This window comes from Engystomops pustulosus, chromosome 5 (genome assembly GCF_040894005.1).
Source record: "Engystomops pustulosus chromosome 5, aEngPut4.maternal, whole genome shotgun sequence".
Classification (NCBI taxonomy): domain Eukaryota; kingdom Metazoa; phylum Chordata; class Amphibia; order Anura; family Leptodactylidae; genus Engystomops; species Engystomops pustulosus.
The window spans coordinates 50,566,281-50,592,161 of record NC_092415.1 but is presented as its reverse complement, the minus strand read 5'-3'; the positions used below and the strand labels follow the sequence as shown (position 1 = coordinate 50,592,161).

The 25,881-nt window shown below is 41.9% G+C and overlaps 1 protein-coding gene across 1 annotated transcript in view; it reads right to left on the bottom strand.

The window, feature by feature from the left end:
• Positions 1-25,881, bottom strand: part of PCMTD1 (protein-L-isoaspartate (D-aspartate) O-methyltransferase domain containing 1) — a 31,828-nt gene extending 5,947 nt beyond the window's left edge. Inside the window, exons 1-4 of the mRNA XM_072151932.1 lie at positions 25,664-25,881; positions 16,062-16,452; positions 2,338-2,440; positions 1,155-1,326 (exon numbers count right to left, since the gene is read on the bottom strand). Of these exons, the coding sequence (XP_072008033.1) occupies positions 1,155-1,326; positions 2,338-2,440; positions 16,062-16,368 (582 nt within the window). The 5' untranslated portion in view covers positions 16,369-16,452; positions 25,664-25,881. The remainder of the gene's footprint in view (positions 1-1,154; positions 1,327-2,337; positions 2,441-16,061; positions 16,453-25,663) is intronic.

The following is a 25,881-nucleotide window of genomic DNA, read 5'->3' as shown; positions in this document are numbered from 1 at the left end:
AACCAAAGCCCAACCCCTGGGACTACACAGAGGATTCTAATTATATTGTAATGCTAATACTTAGAGAAAGCAGAAAGGCATATTTGCAATGAAGCTGTAATGGGCTCCTTCCTGCAACCTGTCTGAGGTCCCTGATGACAGGTTCCCTTTAAACAAAATGGAGGTGCTGTCTACAAATTATAATATTTTTGGACAATACATTCATTTTGGACAGAAAAGTAAACAATCACAATGGATTAAATAACAAAAAGTTCAACAAAGTCTGATTTTCTACTGAGTGTACCGATATGCCATATGTGGTGATAAACTGCTGTATGGGCACACGGCTGGGTATAGAATGGAAGAAGCGCCATTCAGAGCAGATCTGTATTGTCAAAATGTACAGGATATAATTATTTTCTTTTTTAATGCGGTGCGGGAAGTTTCTTCCCGCAGGGACATACAATTACACCCAGGTGCATGTAGAGATTATTAAGAATTATCAAAATATCAATAGTGGATTGGCACAAAGCAGAACTATATACACATGGTAGTGGCCACTAGCAATCATTCAAGTGATCAGTCATGGGCACACAGTGTACAGAGCCAGGCTTCCAGCCTGTATAGTATGAAACTAGATCCAGTACTTGTCGAGACCAGCCGCAAGCTAATTTATGTTCATAGTTAAGATTCCCATCAGTCTCCTAAGGCTAGGTCATCAAAACTCATGGGGGAGATTTATCAGAAGTGTCTGAGAGCGGAACGGTTCTGGTTGTCCATGGCAATCAGAGATCAGATTTTATTTTCCCACAGCTGTTTTTAAAAATAAAGCTGAGCTATGATTGGTTTCCATGGCCAACTAGAACAGTTTTTCTTCAGAAAGAAAAAGTAGCAAATCCGACTTTTTGTCGATTTTACACATGCCACCCTTTTGAAAAGTGGATGTAACGGGATGGGCTGAGGACACCCTGGGCCAGCAAATTTACATTTGTCAAAATACATAGCCAGGGCTATGTGTCGTGTGTCTGTATGCGGATTAAGACTGTGCCAGTCTTAATAAGTTCCCCCCACTGAGTTTTTGTAATAATAAGAATAATAGCAAAATAAAAAGCATCAAAACCTGTACCAAAATCTTTCTTTTTGTATAGAAGCAAAAAAATTAAAAAACCTGTTACCTGATCTTCAATTGGCATGACTAAGATTCCTCCAATTTTCAACAAAATTTTCATGTAATTTTCATGATCCTTCTGGACACCAGCACCACAATATATCCGGTCATACTGTGGACTGTCTGATGCTATCTCCAAACAATTCCCAACTACAAAATTAGGCTCACAAAATTCAAATCTGAAATAGGAAATGTGAAATCAATAACTTCAGCATTTACAGATTGTGGATGTGGTGGTCATTGCTCTTAATTATATCATATGGTCAATGGTAATGAATGCTTAGAACTCCACTAGCAAATCCTCACATTATGGGATTCAGCCAAGGAGCATTGTGAGGCCAAGGTAAACCATTCTGCTATTTGCAAGAATAAAAAGTGATGTATAAATACAAAAAGTAATTTTGAGATTTAGACACTACTGTGGTTCCAGCTCCATTCAAACCATTAGCTCATTTAAAAAGGAAGATTCATCCAACAAACAGTTTTTTTCTAAAATGTTAATTTTTTTTCACAACTCGGCTGCATCTAGGAAGAAAGATGAAACCCTCATGTAGATTTATTTGTCCTCATGTGAGTTTTCTGATAAGTAAAACTGCCTGTATAGACACTTGTACAGGCGTTTATGCGACCTCTGGTCACCCCAGACAGTCACGATGGTATTGTTGTTAAAACACTTTTTAGCAAAGTACATAAGTCCCCACTAAAAGAAGGCGGGATCACCAAAACATAAGTGGTTCCTTGTCCAGGAGAACCGATTTATAGAACATCTACCACTTGGATCAAGAATTGTAAACCAAGCATGCAGAGATAGGGCATAGGAAGCTAAAATAAGAGCAGATACTTCAAGAAGGGACACAGTCCACTATGTCTGTGCGCTTGGTTTACAATCCTTGATCCTAGTAGTAGATGTCCTTTGCTCATACACAAAGCTGACAAGCCGAAGAAACATATACTGCTATGAAACTGATGGTTGTTGCTGCAGCTGGGTGCTATTGTCATGTATATGTACATCCTACAATGTTTCTGGCTGAGACTGAGAAGATGCACGGATTACCGAGCAGAACTTTTAAAATGTATATATGCAACACATGCAACACATGAAATTACAAGTACATATGGGCAACAGCTAATGTTACTGCACCATGTACAGTCACCCTAAAAACATATAGTAGATCAGACCAAGAACTTACTTGTCAAAGCTATCACTATATTTAATGAAAGCCTCCAATTTTTCCTTGGCATATTCCACCACATCACAATGAAGCTCCACTCCGTGATTAATGCCAAAAGGACCTGCGACATAAAGAAACTCAGGTTAACACTGTTAGAATGGAGTGAAATCAAAAAAGCATGCGTTAGGATTCTTTACCACTTATCACTACACTTCACAGCCGGTCTCCCCCCCGAGTACTTCACAACATATAATACGCACATAATACCTCTGGAATACGGGTTCAGAACATCGCAATATAGTCTCCGATCAAGACCTTGTATAGGAATGTTACATTTTGGACCATGAGGGGCCTTCTATTATTTTCTAATAAATATGTTTTATTCTGAGCTTATTTATAAGATGGTCCTCGCTAATGTGTGGAGTGTGCCAGGTTATTGAAGGCACACAGTCTTCAATAACCTGACGCACCCTGCATCTGCAAAACTGTCATTGTGCAAAAATAGTCACTGGTGCCTGTTATAAAATATTAAAGTCAAAATTGAAATTATATTTTGAACATATAATATGGACACTGGAAAACTCTTACCCCCAAATGGACATTTCCTGAAGTCTTTGAGTTGTGTTATGAATGACTGGAATAATAGGCCATTGACAATCTAGGTGTCCTTTCTCAAGGAACAAATTGTAATATCCATGGGAATATCCACGGGATTAATCAATACCTTGGGCCAAATAACCCGTTACTCAACTGCATTATTTAAGGCCCCATTCTATTGATTCAGGTGGACAAACTCCAGTTGTGGGAAGGCATTACAGGGGCCCTTTTCCATGGGAAGACCATGTTGTTTCAGGTGGACAATTATTATCAACTTGGGAAATCAACAATAGATTTGGGACAAAAGCCTGGCAAATTTATATCCATTCAAAGTACAAGAGCGCAATCCTGAGGGATAAGTGGATGACTACACCATGGAGGTCTATATCCTATAACCGGAAATTGAATATATCTGAATAGAGGTGGAATAATGGGCGTCTGTGGGTGTGATTGTGATAACAGTCTGAAATATATATATGTCTGATCATGATGTAGTCTGGTATTTGTTATGTACTAGTTATGTAGTTGCTATGTAGTATAGCCTTATAGTCTGTTAGTCATGGAACAAGTTGAATCTTGTAGTCAGCTGTAATGTGTGACATTGAGGAGGCATATTATTCTGTATATTATTCTTTTTCTTACTTTGCCATCTATTAAATAAGTCTTCTCCAAGTTTGGACTCTGCATCTTTAAGAAACAAATTCCTAAATAGAGCAGTTAGAAGGGACAACCCACTTATTACAGTGCCTTAATGTCCAATATCCAATATCTTCTTATAGATATAACTTATTATAACATGCTTTTTTCATGACAAGTGAGATTTAACTTGGTAGAATAGTTTTATTAATATCATAGTTTTTTCTTTATAATATTAGCTGATAAAGAAGTACAAATATGAAAAAAATATGTTTTGGACAGTAGTAAAACTTTTACCAAAATATGTAATAAATATGTACAGCATCATTTCATCACCCTTCCCCCAGGTTCAGCTAAAAATAAAGAGGGTAGAGGTGCTTCTGCAACTCTGCAAATGTAAGCCTAGTCTTTCCTACAGCTTCTTCTACATTCTGCCTTCAGCGGACAGACTGGAGGGGGCACATGTCACATGCCTATATCACCGGAACTCTGGCACCTAGAAGCACAATTCTGGTGTTATATTAAACAGGAGAATTTAATATGATGTATAGATCGTGTATGGATGATTCACAGAACTGAAGATGTACACTCTTAAAGTTACAGTCAGACATCTCGGAAATAAAAAGCCATATATAAAAATCTATTTTTTTACAGAAACTTTAAGGGTGGATATCTCCGGTTCTTTAAAGCATCCATACACTATACATATATCATATTAAAGGAGAGATGATTTTTTAATATGACACCAGAATTGTGTTTCTAGGTGCCAGCATTCAAGAGATATAGCTCTAATAACGTTTATAAACACGGCACATGCAAATAGGACGTATATATCTGGTTGGCAGTTGCGACGGGGTTAACAGGTGTGCACCACTATTATGTCTGACTACCAACATAAATGTGATACAGAAAGATAAATCTGGGCCTATGTGCCTTGTTCTCAGACATTGTAAAAAAGGGGTGATAAATAGCTTCCCTGACATGGCCATATACCATATAGAAGTCCAAATAAATTATTAGAATAAATTAAGGCTTCTTAGTTCTTACATAACTGTAACACTGCGTATCGATTTATTCTGTGGTTATCTCATCTATGCCTCATCGAGCTATTTTTTGTACTATTCTAGGACAAGTGAGGATATAATTACTACACTTGTAAAGAACCTACATAGTCTGGAAGAATCTGGGTATTATACATTTAGTCTATTGAATACAATGAGGTCAATATAATTCTTACTATAGGGCAGGCAGCGATTAGTGATGGTTGACTGGTTCTCTCATTTTTCTTAATGAGTGGTTACTGTGGTTTGCTTTACATTATGATAGTCAATTGTGGTCAAGTGGTGTTATATTCTGTGGTTTGGATTCGTCTAGGCACTGATACAATATTTTATTCACGGTTGCAAATCGTGTCATGTTGGATTTTAATGTTACTGTTCATGCACGGTGGCTTAGTGATTAGCATTACAGCCTTGCAGTGCTGGAGACCTGGGTTCAAGTCCCAGGGTCAACATCTGCAAAGAGTTTGTACTTTCTCTCCCTGTTTGTGTGGGTATCCTCCAGGTCCTCCGGTTTCGTCCTGCACTCCAAAAACATACTGGTAGGTTGATTAGATCGTGAGCCCCATGGGGACAGGGACTGATTTGGCAAGCTCTGTGCAGCGCTGCGTAATCTGTGTGCACTATATTAATAAAGAATTATTATTATTTGCTGTTCTTCTCATTCAAATGGGTGAGAAATACATTTCGGGGGGAAATATATTAATCTGTGTACTCCAGTATTCTGGAGTAATCTGCACCTGAAATGCCCTGAGCGTTGCAGACCATTTATGGGCAGTTTTCCAACTTGTCTTAACTTAACTTCCAACTTGGTAGTTTTCCAACTTGCCTGGGAAAATGGGCCTTGGCTTAGCATATGCACCACCAGAAAATTCTGTCAGAAACCAGACCAAGTAATAGCTGGTCTAAAGAAAACTACCGCAGATACCATCATACAGCATGTATAACTCTGCACTCGTCTATTCACCAACACTTTCAACTCTCCCCCCCCCCAATATACACACACATTAGAATTCATCTGGCTGCTTCTGTCCTGGGTCACATCATCAAATAAACTCTAGTTACCCAGTACCACTGGCAGCCATGCATGCCCAAGCGATTACACTACCGATGCCGTGTTTCACAGATGAAGCGGTATGCTTTGGATCATGAGCCTTTGCCAGATTTTTTTCTTTCCATCGTTATGGTAAATATTAATCTAAATTTTAACTGTCTAAAGAATGTTCTTCCAGAACTGTGCTGGCTTTTTAAGATGTTTACTTGCAATCTAGCCTTTTTATTCTTGCGACTTGCACCATGCAGTGAACCCTCTGAATTTACTTTCAAGCAGTCTTCTCTTTATAGTCGATTTGGATATCGATACGCCTCTATCCTGGAGAGTGTTGGGCACTTGGTTGGCTGTTCTGAGGGGTTTTTCTCTTCATCATGGAAATTATTCTGCGATCTTCCACTACTGTTGTCTTCCATGAGTGTCTAAGTCTTTTTGCATTGATGAGTTCTTCAGTGCTTGTGTCACGGGTGCTCCTGCAATCCATGTAGCGGATCATGAGTTCACCAGTGCCTCACTGTGTCCCCGTCCCCATGCCAGACTTACCTCTCCTGGCTGTGCTCCGAGTCCCGGCATGCAGGCCACACACCTCCTGCCTTCCAGGCTGCGCGCTCCCACTGCTAGGGCGTGCGCGCACGCTCACTTCTCAAAGTTTAAGGGGCCAGTGTCCTTCCATTTGGCACTGATCACTTCCGGGTTTCCTATATAACCCGGAGGCTCCCTTTACTCCCCGCCAGATCCTGTGGCCTGTAACCTGTGGTCCGTTCCCTTACGACTGTGTTCCTGCTGTGCCGTCCAGGGTTCCAGCCCAGTGGTGACCTCCTGCCATCCTGTTCTTCTGCTGTGCCTTCCAGGGTTCCAGCCCAGCGGTGTCTTCTCTCCATACCATCGTTACTAGTGTTCCTCTGCGTTCCTGCTGCCATCTAAGGTTGTGACTGTTTCCTGCATTTGTTTCCTTGGCTGCCACCATGGGTCTCATACCAACCCCAGTGGTGGTCCAGAGGGTCCACAGAATCTTCCCAGAGAGACTCTCAGACAGTTTGTCCCTCACGAACCGTGACAGCTTGTTTTTCTCAGGATGTACCAAACTGTACATTTCTAATATTGACACTTCTAATAATGTATCAATTTATTTGATCGGTTTTTCCCGTTTTCGGGTGGCTTGATTCGCTCACATGACGAGATCTTTTGACTGCATGTTTTATACACAGAAAAATCTTCCAAATTCAAACACCACACCTCGAATCAACTCCAGGCCTTTTATCTGCTAAATTGAGAATAACATATTAAAGGAATAGCCTGCACTTGCCCATGAAACAGCCTTTGAGTAAATTGTCCAATTAACTTTGGTCCCTTTAAAGGACATCTACCACCAGATTTAGGGGAGGTAGACTGTCACAAATGCATGATCGTTACTTCAGGGGTTAATTGGTAGTGCTCCTGGCACTTTCCGGCACGTCTGCTACCCAAAAATATCGACTTTATAACTTTATGGAAATGAGCCGCTCACAGCTCTGTTAGGTACCTCCAAGGTCCTCCTCCTACGACTGGTTGCACAAGGCTGCTCACTGTCTACCTCTGCCCTAATCTGTAATTTAATAATCCTAACATGTTAGAAACTTTATTTTAATAGGCTACTGGGCCGTAAAGTAGCCTTAGCTCCAAGTAACTGGCCAGGCCCCAGTAGCCTCGGGAGTTAATTTACATATTACTAAAATAAAGTTTATATTAAGTTAGGTTAGGTTCCATGATTATTAAATTACAAATTAGGGCAGAGGCAGCAGGAGAAATCTACTTCTCATGGTAGATTCCTCATGGTAGGTTTCGTTTAAGCTGCTCATCCAGTGAAGGGACGGCCTTTTAAAGGTAGTAGCTACACCTAGAGTGTTAGCGTGAGCCTACTGCATGGCTATTCTGTAAGATCTATCCTTTTTCTTATCGCTGATGTTCTAAATCAATCAGTTTTTTGCCTGTATACTTGTACCCAAGCCAATTGATGATGGCAACAACATTCTGTCTTTATATTATTTAGTTGTGTTTTTTGAGCATATTTACTAGTCTATTATATAACTATAACTTGAATATGTTTCAGTAAAAACCTGGACCTCTTGAGCCAGAAACCTCAGAGTCCTCCTGGGGCCCTTAACTCTTAGGTCCCCATGACTCCTGCCAACATGACCCCAGGAAAAAGCCTTACGACATTTCCTATAATACATCTCTTCAGGTGGCCCTAATCCAGGCACTACATTTGTGTGAGGCGTGTCCTGGAATAATAGGGTGAAGATGTCAGGATTTATTTGCAGAGCCTCTTTAATGTGATTCTTGGTAGACCCCTGGAAACTTTCTTCATTGTGCCCTGTGCCCAAAACAAGTGGTGTGACCAATTTTATTTTGAAAGAGGAAATCATGGTCTTGTCTTAAAGACCTCCAAACTGCAGCTGTTTCCGGACTTGTCCTTGTACACCTTGCAACGACAAGCCTTTAAAACCTTATTAACACAGGAATTCCAGATCAGTGGAGATCCCCCCTTCAGTCTTAACTGTGAGGAAAGAAGGCAAGTTGTCTATGATACAATTTCTAGTAGATCTTCAATACTTTTGCGACACCTTTAAGATTCCTCTGCTAGAAATACCAGCAGCGGCGCAGCTCCCTCCAACCTGGATCCCGGTCAAGTGCACTGCCGGCAAGCTGGCGATAATGCATGACCAACTATTTACCTAATTGACACCGCCAACAAAACACGTTCAGAGGCCCTTCTCCTAAGTATTGATGCGGAGAAGACTTTTGACCATCTGAATTATCATTTTTCTTACCCTTCAGCACACTGGGCTCCAAGGATGCTTTCAACACACTTCAAAGCCTTTCCCTTATCCCTCAATGATTACTTTCCAAGACTGAAAATGTTAAAAAATCATTTTGTAAACTTATATACAACTCACTTGATGCAATTCCATCACACCACAGGCATGGGACATGCCGAAGAGTAGATGGAAGTTGCCGGTCTAGCAAGACATGCCCCCTCTGATGCCAGGTAATATAATATATAAGGCCGTTAAAACATCTGGACCCAGGCCGTGGCCAACAACTCAAACTGGAGGAAAAAAAAAGTTACTTACCACTGGCCGCTCCTCTTACCCCCCAGCTCAGACTTCATCTCTCCTCAGGTTCTGGGAACTGCAGGCAGAGGCACGTCTATGCCTGCGCTCACCTACAATGATGTAATCAGCCGGCAACTCATCTGCGTCATAGCGGGTGCATGTAGGGGGAGAGGGGAGAGGGGGAAGAGTAGCACCAGAGGAAATTGTTGTGACTGGGGGGGGGGGGCACTTCTGGTGCTGAGAACATTCCATTGGTGGGGGAATCACTGTTGGGTACATTTTAGAGGACCTCCCCTGTGGACATTTCATGTGGGGGGCACTCCTGGGGGCATTTCATTAATGGGGTAGAGAGCACTGTATGGGGGCATTTCATCAATGGGGTTCTAGGAACATTAGGGAAGTACTACTGAGGACATTGCATTGGGGGGCCTCTGCTATGGACATTTCACCGAAAAGCCCAGGAACAAAATAGGTGTGTGGAGCTAGTATAGAAAAAGGGGTATTATCTGTAGCCGTCTTCTTATCAAGACATTAAAAGAGGGCTACAGAAAAAAAGGTACTGTAGAGGGGGGCCGCAGGAAAGGGGGCATTTAAGAACAGGGGTTGCAGGTACTCAGACATTATATGTGTTGGGGTTAGATATACAGTATTATTATTATCATTATTTCAATGACCATGGTAAGAGGGTTACCCTACCCCGGGCCCTGGAAAAAAAATTTAGGTGCATGCAGTCCCCAAATACAAAAAGGTTGGGGTACATTGTGCTAAAGAAATCTGAACAATTGTGTTTACAATCACCAAATTTTGCACAGCCGCTTCCTGTGCATCATAGACGGGGAAGTCATGGATTAGGTTTAATGTCAAAATTTTCACCCCACGCTTTACAAGATACACTTATTAGCCACCATATAATAATAATCTTTAAATAGCACAAAATTCCGTATACAGGTGCCATTGTCTGCTGTACCGTATATACTCAAGTATAAGCCGACCTAAGTATAAGTCGAGGCCCCTAATTTCACCACCAAAAACTGTGAAAACCTATTGACTCGAGTATAAGCCGAGGGTGGAAAATGCATTGGTCTCAGCCTCCCAGTATACAGCCTCCCCCTGAAGTATACAGCCCGCCTGCCAGCCCCCTTGAAGTATACAGCCAGCCTGCCAGCCCCCTTGAAGTATACAGCCAGCTTGCCAGCCCCCTTGAAGTATACAGCCAGCCTGCCAGCCCCCTTGAAGTATACAGCCAGCCTGCCAGCCCCCTTGAAGTATACAGCCAGCCTGCCAGCCCCCTTGAAGTATACAGCCAGCCATTCGCCAAGCACATTAAAAAAAAAAAAAACTTCCATACTCACCTACAGGCGGCTTCCTGATGCTCCGTCCCTGCGGCTGGTCCACGGTCTTCTCTGTGTTGTATCAGCCCGCAGATACGCGTCCACGCGGACGTGTATCTGCCAGCTGATACATTACAGAGAAGAGAGAAGACCGAAGACCGGCTGCGGGGAAGACAGAAGAGGAGCCTCCGAACATCATGAGCCACGCGGACCATCGGGCCTCCGGAGGGTGAGTATGGAAGTTTTTTTGTTTTTTATTGACTCGTGTATACGCCGAGGGAAGGTTTTTCAGCACATTTTTTGTGCTGAAAAACTCGGCTTATACACGAGTATATACGGTATATGTTTTCCTTACAGACAGTACTTAAAGTCAACATGCCATAAGATGGTTGGGCTTATCTCTTAGGCTTGCCTCCACAGGGACTGGGCAACCATAGAACTAAATTATTCCTTCATATTTTATCAGCTGCTAAGAAACATTTCCAGACCCCTTGTTCTGGAAACGTGTAGTTCCCCCATTCATCTTTAGACCTGTTGACACCTCTCAGCCACCCTACACAACCGTACAGACCTGTTTAATGCATTTTAGTCCTCTTGGGACCTGTTAAGTGGTGATTTTGGTGCAATGTTCCTGAAGTCTAGACCTTGACTTCCTTCCTTCTGTTTTTATCATGAGATCTATTGATTTGTCAGTGATGTTCCTATTGCGATATGTTACTTCCCTACATAGTGGAACCTGTTTGGAGACAACACTATTAATGTCTATGTGTGCCCTTTTCAAGACTTAGGCAACTGGACATTTATCTGTACTGTGGCCGTTTACTCTATAGGTTTTGCACAGCCATATATCACAACGTGCCTTAACTATCCAATTTTGCTAATGTGCTATGTTCCGGCTTTTAACAATCTGTTTTACTTTTTGGAAAATAAAAATTGAAATAAGAAATATTCCTATTAAATACAGCGACCACATGAAATTACATAGAAACGTGGTGTACAGGTTGGTCTTCTCAAAGAATGCAAAATACTCAGCCAGTCACTATGCAGATCATTGCAGATGTCTCAAAGTAAGTTGAAAGATTGTTTTCTGTAATTGATTTTATTATATATATTGTGAGAAGGTACAAGGGGCCATTATTGATGGCATATTAGTGTCATGGAGGTGCTTGGTCTCATTGAAGTGAGCTGGTTATTATTTGGTCAGAAATCTTAATGTTTCAGACATTTTTTTATGTGTTATACAGTAGCTGCTTCTTGCAGAGCAGGGTCGGTAACTACTCCCACTTATCCAGGCCAGGTTTTGGCCAACAGATAAAGCCAGAAGCTCAGAGGAGCTGGGTGGTGTGTTTTTGTAGTCTGGGAGTATGCTATTCTGCCTGCAAAGCTGGACATCGTGACATTGGGGATTATTTACTAAGAGTCCCGCGGCCGCATTTGTGTAGTTTTTTTCCTGACTTTTCACGGATTGAGTCAGGGATTGTGTCGCACGTGATTGGATTTTGGTGCATCGACGGTGCCTTTCACGCGACAGAAATGGGGGATATCGAATTGGATTCGGAATAAGCGCGGGATTTAACATTTAAATTAGTGTCACAAGCTAAGCACTTACATTCCCCCGGGAAGGAGAAGGTGAACTCCAGCAGACCCGAGTGGGGAAGTGACACATGCAGGATATTGGGCACACGATCTTCTTGAATTGCAGCAGATGTGAATTCCAGCAGACACTCCGGATCCGGGATCGCGCAGAACCAGGTAAGTGAATGTGTCTGGTCAGGCTGATGGTTAGATACACAACCTAGCAAAGAACTGAGTGAAGCCTATTTACAAGGACTGTGTTTTGTTATGTTATATGCTGAAGCAAGCTATTCTGTTTTGGTAAACAGTTTTGGAAAGAAATGAAAGTTACCTGGATTGTTACTGAAGTTGCCATTTGATTCCCTCCTTCACAATGGGGCATATTTATCAGGGCCTCTGCACCATGTCAGATAAGTCATTATTTGCCCCACCTTCACGCCAGTGGGAGATGAGGGGGCCTGAAGGAGGACCGTGGGCGGCCGATTTATGCATCACGCTACGAAAATGCAGCGGCGGGGCAACCATACGAGCGCCGTCAAATGGTAGATATCCCCGAATTTATATATTTGAAAAAAAAAAAAAAAACATGAAACGTTCGGTATGAATCAAATCTGTCACTATGAAGTATGGACATCTTGTAATACTGTGAAAGCACAAAATAAGTGGGTGCTAAATGTGTCTATCAAACACCCCCTCAAATCCTGCTGTTCTAGGAGTCATAACCCAGCGTTCCACATAAGCTTACTAGTTGTATGTGGGAGAAGATGTAGACTGTATGCCAGCCTCTCAGAAAACATGTAGTGCCAGAACCGTGTGAGAAAGGCAGAATTGTGTAATAGAGGTGGATGGTGCCGACTGAGATTCCAGGATTTCTCATAGGAAAGAACAGTCAATAGCACACATTTAATTATGTGGTTCTACCAGTTTTCTGTCTGCACTGAAAAGAACATGCAAACTGCTTGCACATGTATCTATAAAGTGACTGCAGCAGTTTTGCGTGCCTGCAGCAGCCCAAAATTCTGCACCTAATGGTGCTTTCCGGTGCCAACTTGGACCGTGCCCCACATTTATTACTGCAACTCGACAGAATTGTGTTGCACGACCTGTTAAAGGTGCATAAAAACTTGGTGTACAGTCCAGGAAGCGCCAGATTAATGGAGACCGTGTGCCAGAATCCGATAATCTGGCGCACCATGCACATTAGTGAGGCAAACTTCATGGTGTAGCGTGCACTACTTTAGATAAATGTGGGCCAAGTGATAATACTGGTCATGTGAAGAACTAAGATTATGTAATAATAACAGAACACCCTTAAATAGGAGGCAAATCAGGCCACACGTAAATTTCCTTGGACAACTGTGTGTTTGTGACTGGAGAGCACTGGATACCTCCAGGGGGAAACAGGGAAAGGGCATTGAAATTTAACAGTTTTAAACTTTCCTCTGGAGAAAGTCTAGAGGTCTCTATTCACATTCAATCGAAAAGATTTTCTCTAATGCGTATAGGGACCTAAAGAATGCAAAAGCTTGACTCCATCCAAGATTTTCCTTAAATGGGTATTCCAGGAAACAGCATAATTTATATACAAATGGGTCCTTAAAATATAAGCTAATATGTAATTAGTTATTTAAAATGTTGCTCCCCTTAGCAGAAAAATGCTGTGGATATACACTGTAATGAAGAATTAAAATGCTACTGGGGCTTTAATCAGTCCGTTGATTTCCTCCAAGCAGATAAGACAAAGGGCAGAAGATGGCCGCTGGTCACATGTCCATATCACATGTCCTGCATCTGCCTGGGCAGATCATGTGATCTTCACTACGTTTGGCTGTAGTCGGTTGGTTGGTTTCAGTGTATCCTGTATGGCCGGTGTTGTGGTGATGTGCCATGATGGCAGTTACACATCATTACTATGGTAACAGAGCAGAACAGTCTGTTACATCATCACTGGGAGCAGAGCATAAGAGGGAGGAGGAGTTACTGAGAACTAGGGGATCAAGGGACTTGTAGTTTCCAAAGGCTGCCATCTTCGTGATAACTCTGCATATTTTAGAGAGGCCATAAAATTTTGTGAATCATAAAATCAAACTATTTAAACTCCAATTTGTGACTAATGACATTGAGTTTTGTTTACATTCATTTAGCATCATGGGTTTTTGTATCAGAAGAAGTTTATATTCCCGGAATACCCCTTTAAGAAAAATAACCGTAGTGATGAGCAGACCTGCGGGCAGGATCACATGCCCCTTCTGGATACAGCTAGGATAGAAATAGGGAGAGGAGATAGGGACCATCAAACAGGGACATAGAAACATTTAATAATTGGCTCTATTCAGGGCAGCTAGGAAGAGGAGGCTGCTATATAGAGGGACATAGAAATTTTAATTCACTGCCCTTTTCAGGACAGGGAAACTAATTGTGTGTGTATACCTATACCTTTGTAGAGTGCATTGACTGTAACTGCTGTGTATACCTATAGTGTCTTATAGCTCAATGACAGTAACTGCGTGTTTATACTCATAGCGACTTACAGCGCAATAACAGCAACTAACATGGAATGGATATACACACTCATAGCACAGTGACAGTAACTGTGTATGCATATCAATACCATCTTGTAGTGCAGCAACAGTAACTACATGTATATACCCATAGCATCTTATGGCATAGTGACAGTAACTCAGTGTGTATACCCATAGTCCACAACTTTTCCACGTACACTGCGACATCACCTCCTTCTCCTCCTCCCCTGGACCTCTTGGACACTTGTTTTAAAATTATCTTGTTCTAAATTTGTTATGTCAAATTTTATTGTAGCAAATTATTCCGTTATAACCTTTAATCTTCAGCCCTCTACCCCTTACAACCCTCATTTTACAGCAAATTTGGGATCACAAAGTTCTGGTCCCCCTGAATTCCAATGGGGTTTGGGTCAAGTACAGCTGCCTGAACTTTTGTTCGAAGTTCAGCCGAACTCATCCAATATAAACTTCCTCAGGTTCACGCAACACTCGTCAGCACATTACAGGGACACATTTTTTCCATTTAATTTTATTTGTAGCCTAAATGGGGGGGAATAATACAGATGTAGAAATTAACCATTGAAAACTGGTGATGCTGTACGTCATTTTCTTGCTACACACTTCAGCAGTCTGTCTGCTAAGCAATACACAGGAATGTATCTGAAATAGAGAACTGTTACATAAGAGGTTATAGGTTATCTGCCTTAGCAGCTGCAATGGCTTTTATTAACATGTCCCAAGTATTGTCACAACACGTTGTCCCACTTACTAGGCCAATCCAGGCTGAAGTTTCTGCCTCTGACTTCTGAAGAGATGCAGTGTGCCAGGTCTTTGTAAGCATTGTCCCTGTATCCTTGCAGGTAATATTGTCCCCAATCAAATAATACAATTTATTACCTCCCGATTGCCCCAACCAAAATACACACAGAGATTGAGATTATGAGGGAGATTTATCAAACGCCAGCGAGACCAAAGGGATACATCAAGGTGCTTGGGCCTCTTAAAGCATCCGACGGGCACATACATACAATGCGATTGAATTGTGTTTTGAACTCCAATTCAAGCACATGAGGGGTCAATCCTACCTAAACCCATATGATTTGAGACCTAAACAATAATTAAAGGGAACCTGTCACCGGGGACCTCATTTTCACTAAAGACAGGTTGCAGAAGCCTATCACACCTGCAATGCAAATATTTCATTCTGCTTTCTCTAAGCATTTACATTACAATATAATTGTGTGTTACACTTTACCTTGCACCCTGACAGAATCCTTTGTGTAGTCCCAGGGGGTGGGCTTTGCTTTGGACCTGTACAGCTCCTCCCTCCCCTACTGATGTCAGCTCATCAGGCTGAAACCTCTGAAGGAGCAGGAGGGAGGAGTTGTAAAGGAGCACAAATGGGTAGCCACATGTTGCTTTTTAAATACTTACATCACATTAACATTTAGTTAACATGTGCGTTTTCAAGTTTTGTAAACACAAATGTTAACACAATGTAATTAGACAAATCTCTCCTCGGCTGTTGTATTACATTTAAAAAGACAATGTTATCGCCACGTGTGAACACAGCCTGAGAAGTAGCCTACATACGACCACAGAGCTGACTGGTAAGATTTTGGCTGCACTAAAGGAAATAACTGAATACATTAATAAAGCAATATGCAATCTTGTATCATCTAATGCCATTAATTTACAAAGGATTCGGCTTTGTTGAAGAAAATAACAGGCTGTGACTAGTTTCTAGGTATATTAAGAGATTAGCTGGGAATGTTGGAGTGAAAAAGACATGGTGGTAATCCATGGACATTCCCTACTAGCTTTCCTGCTTGTATACACCATATCAGAATTTATAGAAACTGAAGAAAATGGTTTACCTAGAATTAAGCCCACCATTGTGCTTAAGTATCCAGTTCCACTTCCAAGGTTAAGGAAAGACAATCCAGGTTGAAGTTTCAGTGCCTCCATGACTTCTGAATAGATGCAGGGTGCAGATAAGTGAATGTTGCCATGTTTCCAAGCCAGGTCTTTGTAAGCATTGTCCCTGTATCCTTCCAGGTAATATTCCCCCCGATCAATTGCTCGGAAGGCCTGTTCTACCTTTTCAGTGCGTATATACTGGGCTTCCTTTAGGTTGTCAATCAAGTCATCATTGTCTTCCCCAGCGCTCACGGCTCCTCCCATCTTCTGTCTGCTGCAGAAGTGCAGAAGAAGGTGCAGCCACTTGTGAGGTCACTTCTAGCGGGTCATCAGAGAACCTACTGTACCCTGCAGAGGAGACAAGATGGAATGGGTTGGGTTTCAAAGACTGAAATATAACAGCACTAAGCCACTCCAGGGGAGGATACTGACATAATAGAAAGATGAAACTCATTGAAAAAGCTATTTTTCATTCTGATAGTTTAACTTTTTATTATTTTGAAAGCACATGGATTTCACATTACAGTACTTCTTCCCTGTTTTAAAGGGATATTCCCACAAAGACAAGATTCTTAAATATACTCAGGGTAAAGAAAATAACACAGTTAAAAAAATACATCATTTCACAGATATAATTCCAACCCTCTGTTTATCCATCCAAGTCTGACTCCTAGGATCTCCACAGTCCAGTACAAACACAGGAGTAAGTCAGTCTATGTTGAAATAAAGGGAGTATTACTAAAACAGTGTAAGGGCTTATTCACCTGGCCGTACTGGGCGCAATGATCACGGCCCCTATAGATCTCTAAGGCTACCGGTCACGGCGCGGTGAGCACACTGTGCATAATCCGCACGATCACCAATTCGGGCGGCCGCACTGCAAAGTATAGGACTTGTCCTATACTTTGTCAGATTTGCAGCGTGATCGCTTGTCTGCCTATGGAGGGAGGAGTGGTGAAGAGTATTCACCCCTCCCCCTTCCTGCCCTGTGCTCGCCCAGGATCCAGCCTCGGCAAGAACACAACCATGGGAATGAGGCCTTAGGGAATGAGGTGGTCTCCTCCATGTCTGCTCCATGGGGGGTAGGGGCTGTCTCTACTATTATACGTCTCCTCCATGGAAGGTCTCCTCTATTACACATCTGCTCTGGAGGGGAAAGGGGTCCCTAATCTACATCTGTTCTGAGGGAAAATGGTTTCTTGGTTCAGAAAGGGTTTCCTTGGTTTGCATCCTGCTAAATTTACCAGGGCATTTCATTGGTCTTCATAAATATCGTCTGCTTGCTACCTTGAGCTGACAGAGGACACATTGACAGAGACAGATGGACCCTAGACTCAGAGTTATCACTGGTGTCTGTAATGAAGATTTATTGTAAATCCTGGTTCTAATGACAATCCAACATTTTTAAAATCCAATTGTCACAGAGACCAAAAAAAATTTGGCTGGGGCTACAATAATAAAGTATACATACAAATTCAACTTAAGAACAAACCTACAGAATCTATCTTGTATGTAACCCGGAGACTGCCTGTATATCATTCTGCAGTTTTTTTTTATATCTTCGGTTGTTTACTGCCTAGTGTGTATAAAATGCTGTGAATTTTCTGTTTCATGCAGAACATCATGTCTGACAAAGAGAACTAGTATTCTCGAAAGCTCACCATCAAATATACTCAGTTAGCCTCAAAAAGCTATCGCCTGATTTCTTCACTCTTCTTCTGCTATCCATGGCTCTCCAAATCTACACTACTAGTAGTATTCCGGCAGTATTTTCCATCAGTATTTGCTTTCCACTTCTAGGTTTGAATTACAAATATGAAAGAGCCGAAAAATTATCTATTGTGTTTTTTTTTACCCTTTTTGGTTTTAAATACAGGATGAAAATTACTGATGACACACACTGCCATGTAAATGAGGCCTTAGCTTAGGTCTAAACTGGCAGCAAAGGACCCATTCAAACTGGGAAACACAGTATACACGTCAGCTGAATTTCTCAACACGTCTGAACTGCCAGCATCTCTACTGTCCTGGATGAACCACATCATGTGAATGCAGCATTAGAGCAGTGGTAGTTCTACAACTCACATCAAAAATCCCTTGCATTGGTACAATCACAGGGATGAGAAAATTATATAGGCATATTATACATATTATGTTTAACCCCTTAAGGACCTGGCCCTTTATTATTTTTACACGTAAAGAGCTGTGTGATGTCTTGTTCTCTGTGTAAGAAATTGTACTTCATAGTGATGGTATTTACTATTTCATGCCATGTACTGGAAAGCAGGAATTAAATGTCATGGGAGCACCAATTGCTAGCAATGATCGTGGGTGTTACTGGTAAGTGTTAGCTGGAATATGCAGCAAAGACTTACCGGCTATGGAGAGGGCTCAGCCTATGAGCCCTCTCCATGCCCCTGAACCCGATGCCCGCTGTACTATTACAGCGCCCGTCGGGAAGGGGTTAAATAGAAAAGGTTTAATTTTTTTAAATGTATTTTGTTCTGACGCAAATAATTTCATACTACGGCGTACAGACTTGTGTAAGGCGTCATTTTTTGTGAGATGTTAAGACATTTTCCTTGTTGCTATTTTGTGGAGCGTACAACCTTTTGATCACATTTTATTACATTTTTATGCGCGATGAAATCTCAAAAAGTGGTTCGGGCGTTCAGGCGCTCTATTTTCTGTTATGGGGTTCACCGCTGGGAATAACCATTTTTATATTTTGATAGATTGGGCATTTGGGGACACAGGGATAATTCCTAGCATTTTTTTTTTTTTGGTTTATTTTTATAGCAGTTCTAGGGATCGTTTTTCATTTTATCCTTTTGTCATTCATATTAGGCTGAATGACAGGCCAAGAAGTCAAGTATAGACCCCCTTCTGTCATGGGAACCATTTGCCGCCCACGATGACCTCACGGTGACGATGACTGAATCCAAGATGGTGGCCCTCTTTGCCAAAGTAATTCAAATGGTAGCATCCGTGATCAGTGCCAGCACCAACCGCGGTTGTTACCAGTGGGTGTGGAGTAGGAATGCCATTGCTCACCACGCCCCTCTTCATGCCTACCTGACGTGATGATGGTCTGACGTGATTACTGGCTTATAATTGCGATTATTTCAAGACTTGTACAGCAAAAAACTGCTGTAAAAGTCTTGATAAATTTCCCCTAAAGAATTTGTTCACAACAAGCATTTAATAATTTCAAACAGATTGGTTCTTTTAAAGGTAAAAAAAAATAGAGCAAATGTATTAAAAATATAACAGAAGCGTGAATAGAACTTAAACAGATGGACCCTGCTAAACAGCAGACATCAGGATCAACACCTCTGACCCAAATGATTTATTTATAGAACTACATGACTGGATATGTGAAGTGCAGCTCTGCCTGGAAGTGCACTCACTGAGACAGTATTTTAAGGAGTGGTATTACAAGGATCACAAATAAATATCCAGTTTCTGGAGCCTACAATGTTATTACAGACCATTTACAGCAGTTTACTGTTCGTCTGTGGACTGTATTAATGTAGTCAGATGTGGGAACACAGCCCCTATGCAGACCTATGTTCCTATACTGTCCATGTGGTCTAATTCTGTCATCATGTGACACATGCATCCTATCCTAGGAGTTATGAAGGTGGGATAGTATTTTGGCACCTACAGAATTCATATAAGGCTATATTCACGTAACCTTGTATGTTAGGAGAAGTCGGTGGATACCTGTCCTACCCTTGCAATGGAGGGCTAGACAGTACACCACTGCATGAACATTGTAGTTCTGTTCCTCCCCTCCCTCCTGATAGTAGGAGGATTGATCAGTAGAGGCCAGTTAGTGGTTATTGCCAATTTTCAGTGATGTAACGGTCCTTACAAGTACAGTTGAGGCCGTGGATGGATGCAATACTGTTGCATCCATCCCTCATACCGTGAAACCTATATGTCGCTCATAAGGAGAGAGCAGGATGATGTAGTGTAGTGCCATGTCTTTCGATCCGGTGTTATACACAGCATACAACATTTAATGATCAGATTGAGACAAAAAGGAGGCCCCTGTCCAACACTTTACGTCTATGGATAAGCTCAGCAGTAACACTTTTAAAAAAAAGTTATGTATCCTGCACTGTACAGCGCTATTTGGAAATCCCTGCATTTTCTCATCTCTTGCAAAAGCACTAAAGATTCAGCTATTGATTTTTCCGCCTTTGATTGTGAATCATGTGAACATTTCCTAAAATTCTCCAGGGACACATCGGTCTCAATAAGAGAAGTATACACAAGTACAGATATGTTCTTCAGGTCACAGGACTTCCCCATAGATTATGTAATGCATTAATGGACTATAAAATACGGTAACATAAAGTTCTTCTTTCTTCACGTCACATAACCACAAGTCTAGTTACACTATAAAAGTACAGGCAGTCCCCGGGTTACATACAAGATAGGGTCTGTAGGCTTGTTCTTAAGTTGAGTTTGTATGTAAGTCGAAACTGTATATTTTATCATTGTAATCCCAGCCAGAACTTTTTTGGATTTTAAAAATGTTGGGTTGTCATAAGAATCAATATTAACACTAAAGCTTCATTACAGGCACATTTGATAACTGTTACAGCTGATCATTGTAGCCTAGGATTAAAGTACATTAAATTACCAATATCCAGAGGTCCGTTTGTAACTAGGGGGCGTATGTAAGTCGAGTGTTCTTAAGTAGGGAACCGCCTGTATTACAAATAAACATGAGATCTTGACAACATGGTGTGTAGATTCTTTTCAGTGTCACAGTTTAGGGCGGTTTAGGCACTGGTAACCAAATCATTATTCTGTTATATATGAGGACCCTACCAGCTGAGCAGTATCATACAGGTCGTTTTATAAGCTCTTCACACCTCTCCTGATGCCAAGGGAATCTGTCATTCTTTGGGTGCATTCAGATGAACGTAACGGGGAACAATATATCCGGCCACAGATAATGGTCCCTATTGTCGCCTATGGCATCTGATCAAGGTGCAATGAGCACATGTTATCTCACCATACCATGACCATGCACAGAGAAATATAGGTCATGCCCTATATTTCGCCGTGTTATGGCGCCGGCCCTTCGGTTCTCTATGGACAGTGGAGGGGTGAGCAGCAAGCACACGTTCGTCTGAATGAGGCCTTAATTAAACATATTAACTCCTTGGTGCACCAGGGACAGAGCCATTTGCCCAGTGCAATTTTCCCTCTTCTATATTGCCTAAACCACCCAATACACTTTTTTTTTACCCTTTTTATTTAATTTTTATCCCATCAGAGGGATACAATGACAATTACAATATATCATCATCACATATTTTATAAATACATACATGATTATACAATTACTAATATGCTCTCTTTACAGAATTATTCACTTCAGTAGAAAGATGGCATAAAATAAGAAAAAAACAGATGCACCAAGAAGCAATAAGGCATAAAAAAATGAAACCTGAATTTTCTCTAAAACAGTGGTGGCACTGTGTCTGTGGGCACCCAGGCCTTCACCCCAACACAGAGTTTCCCAGATATGACTCAAAGCTTTCTCCTGTGGTCCAATACAGCCCAGGACGCGCCATGCTCAGTGCCATTTAAAGCGACATCCTTGGCTGCCAGAACTACAGGAGGAACAAGAAGGTGTGGATAGAGATGGATTGTCATTGGAGCTCCTGGTCTGGATCCCCTGATTCTTCTTCTTCAGGGGACACTGGAGGGAAGCTACAATCCAAATTTCTCCATCTTTCTAATGTTTTGGTGAACTCAGGGCACCAATACAATTAAAACATGTCATACAGCAGGGATCAATAAGTTACTGCTTAAATTGTCATGTTGACACTTTGTGAAATATAAGTGGGTTTTGGTTGTAGCTTGGGCACTCTGTCTTCAAAAGATTTGCCATCACTGCTCTAAATTAATAGATTACTGTAAAACAGGAAGCTTCCTTACACAATACTGGACTTTCTTGTGGGCTGATTGACTAGCTGATAACACTAAACTTTCAAGGAAGTTTATCTTCTGGGGAATTATGATTATTGCTATTTTTCTAAATATTTTTAATCTGCAATTTTCCTCAGAGTTTTCAAACTGCTTTTCTCAGGCGAGGGAGGTCCAGCAAGGTGACAGTCCACTTAGTGCTCCAACTGCTTGCCGTCTAAATTCCACTTGCTTGGCCACAGGAAAACTTACTTCACCTGTAACATTGTACAGAAACTGAACTGCCGCAGCTTGTGATTAAACCCTCAGGGTGAAAATCTCAAGACTAATTCTCAGCTCTTATCTCTGTTCTCATAAATGCTCAGGTTCCCTTTAAATAAACCTGAAGTCACTTACCTAATAAACCACTGCCTGTAACTTATAAAACAGATTATAAAAACCTTTCACCTTATGTTCCGTTTATGGCCAGTGTGGTGTCATAATCCAGAAAATCAATACTGAAGTGATATGCAAATTATCTGTCTAGAGTAATAGAGGTAGCTCAGCGATAAGTTAACTTTTCCACCCCAAAACGCTCCCTTTCCTGTAATTCATGGGCCAACTGCAGTTCTCAGCCTCTGTAACTAATTTCCCATATAACAAGCTGATTTTCTGGATGCTGCCTTCACACTGGGCCATACAAGGATAAGGAAAGGTTTTCATTTTTAGGATAATTCCTGCTGACAGATTCCCTGTCCTTGGAGTCTGCTGTAGCTTGAGCATATTGAGTATTTTATTTTTATGATATTTTATATTTATTTTGTTCCCCAAAGGCTCCACCTCTCTGGAGAGCCCAGAAATCCACTTTGAACCAAATTATTATCAAACTGGAATTTCAGGATAATTGAGCTACCGTCAAAATTATCGACAGATTCAGTGCATTTTTATTACAAAAAAAAAGTCTATTCAGAACAGTTTTTCAACACCATCTTCAACTCCAATTATCTGCATCCTCTTAACAAGTGCTGCTCCACTCATCACCCTCCCGGGTTATTATCTCTGTCAGAAGGATGGGGCAAGGATGTCCATGTGACAGTTAAGAACCTTATTTGCTACTAAAACCACCCTGAAGTTATACCCATTATTCAATCTACAGGTGGGTGGATCTTGGTGAATTGCTTTGGACTGATGAAAACTACAGAAATAATACCACCTATGACACAATCAGTGGAGCTACTGACAGGTTCTTTTTAAAGGTAGAAAAGACACAAGGATTGGGAAAGTCCATTATAAAGTCTCAGTCCCAGAAATCAAGAGTGTGAACTAGTAGGACTTCAAGGACTGAGCAAAGAGAAGTGGAGAGGGATTGGGGGGGTTCTTCATCATTGTGAAATAAGACACATGGGGGCACATTTATCATACACTGTAGTTAAGTGCCCCAGTGTATTGCGCCAAGTACACTTGCTCCACAGCAGTCTCTAAGCAAGGCCTGGCCTGGAGTAAAATTACGCCATAGGCTGCACTGGCAGAAGCTATAGATTGTGCATAGGACATAGACGAGCAACGCTGGCCCACTTTGCCGACCCCCATGCCCCCTTTAGAAAATCTACCATTTGATTTCATGTATGTGAACCAAACATACCTTGAGAATGCTGTAGCTACACTGATACAGAATCATATCTTGTTTAATCCCTAATCTGAGACGTAATCACTGTGTTGGGCCTGACAGACAGAAGTACAGGCAGTCCCCGGGTTACATACAAGATAGGGACTGTAGGTTTGTTCTTAAGTTGAATTTGTATGTAAGTCGAAACTGTATATTTTATCATTGTAGTTCCCGACAATTTTTTTTTTTTGCCCCAGTGACAATTGGAGTTTCAAATTTTTTTGCTGTAATAGGACCAAGGATTATCAATAAAGCTTCATTACAGACAATTTTAAGCTGATTATTGCAGCCTGGGACTATTTTAAAGCATCCAGAGAGCTTCACCAGAGGTCACAGTGGGCAAAGGGGTCTGTCTGTAACTATGGGTTGTCTGTAAGTCGGGTGTCCTTAAGTAGGGGACCGCCTGTAATCAATCACTGCACCATCCCCTTGCTGTGTATGAGTCATCCAGCTCAGGTTGATTAGTTTTTGTTTTTTCAGCAAATCCACTCAGCTCAGGGATTAACCAGGATATGATCCTGCACCAGTGTAGCTACAGCATTCTCACGATATGTTTGCTTCATAATGCATCAAATCAAATGGTAGGTTTCCTTTAACTCCTCTCAAAGCCTGCTTGGCATAGAGTGGGCTGTGTGCTAGGAATTGTGCCTACTTCAGGTGTACATGTTTTGATAAATGTGCTCCAAGGCGTTACTGTCTGACAGCCAATCATCAGCCCTGAACTGTATCATCATAATAATAATAAAACTTTATTTATATATAATCTTATATATTCTGCAGCGTTTTACAGATCGTGGATACATATACAGCTAAAATAAGACATTAGAGTAACAATATTGCCACTAACTATTACAATGTTGGCATATTTACTAGGGTGAAGGAGTCCTGTCCTGGAATTGTGCTTCACCTGACTAATCTGACAAGTAATTGGTCCAAAGTCCATTGTGTCTAGAACAATGAGTATGCTGCAAACGATTCATCATCTATGTGAAATCTAGATTTTGGATCAGTTCCATTACTAAATTTTGGGGGAAGTATTTTGACATTCCACATGCCTGATTCTTGGGCCTCTTGCCCACTAGTGAGTGCAGTCAGTGAAATTTGCTGTGTGTGCGCTGGATCCCACATCCCGCACCTCTGATCACATGCGGAGTACATTGTAGGATCAGTGGTTTGGGTCAGGAGAGATTTTCACTGACAGCACTCGATGGTGATAATCTGCCTGCATATCCATGTGGGAGGGACTAACCTAATCTAGGCCGAATATATATACACAGGGGTGTGGAGGTATAATCCCCAGGCTAATGCATCTCCATCTTTATACATTTGGGCCTTGTTCACATGATCAGTGTGGTAATAGCGGCCGGACGCCCGCCGATCAGCACATTATCCACCATGCTCTACATAGGGCGCCCATTGAAACCAGTTTCCATCCGCATTATTACATTTATTTGTAACAGAAAGCAGAATTCTGTTCTAGATCTGCCTTGAACTGGACCCAATGCCAGCACATAAACTACAGCACTAGGTAGCGTTTAATGGCTGGATGGATGTTACACTTTAGTTCTGCTCTGAATCCTCCTGCAGTGTAAGTGTCCATTACATGTGTGAACAGAGCCAAGAAAAGTGGAGGCCACTACACCCAATCAGATCCCTGCTCACATATAAGAGGAGATGAGAGCTGCTGCCTGATTGGTCGCTCAGGGGCACAGCTCTATGTACACATCAGTCACACATACGTTACGTCACATGACTGCGGGCACCTAAAACACTTATGACGTCACCGTCTGATCGCGGCTCCTTAGGGCAGGGCCAGTGCCTGGTGCTAGGAGGAAAGTTTGGAGGCGCCATCAGACCCGGATCATCATCTGCGCCACAAGCTGTAGGAGGGGGAGGAGTGATCGCCGCTGGATCTCACTAACTCCACACCGAGAGAAGCTGCTCACCATCCCAACAACTCACCATGAGAGGCCGGCCCAGCGCGTACACCGCGGCGTGCAGCCTCCGCCCGGTCTCCGCGTGTATCGGTGACAGCGGGTACGGAGGGGCAGACAGGCCTGAGCACCGGGACTGGTTATTTGTTTTGATGTGCGCGGTGCACTCTGGGAAGCTGTGGGGGGTGAACAGCTGAGAGGATGTAAACAGTGTAGCAACGTGACCGGCTACCGCGTCCACCAATC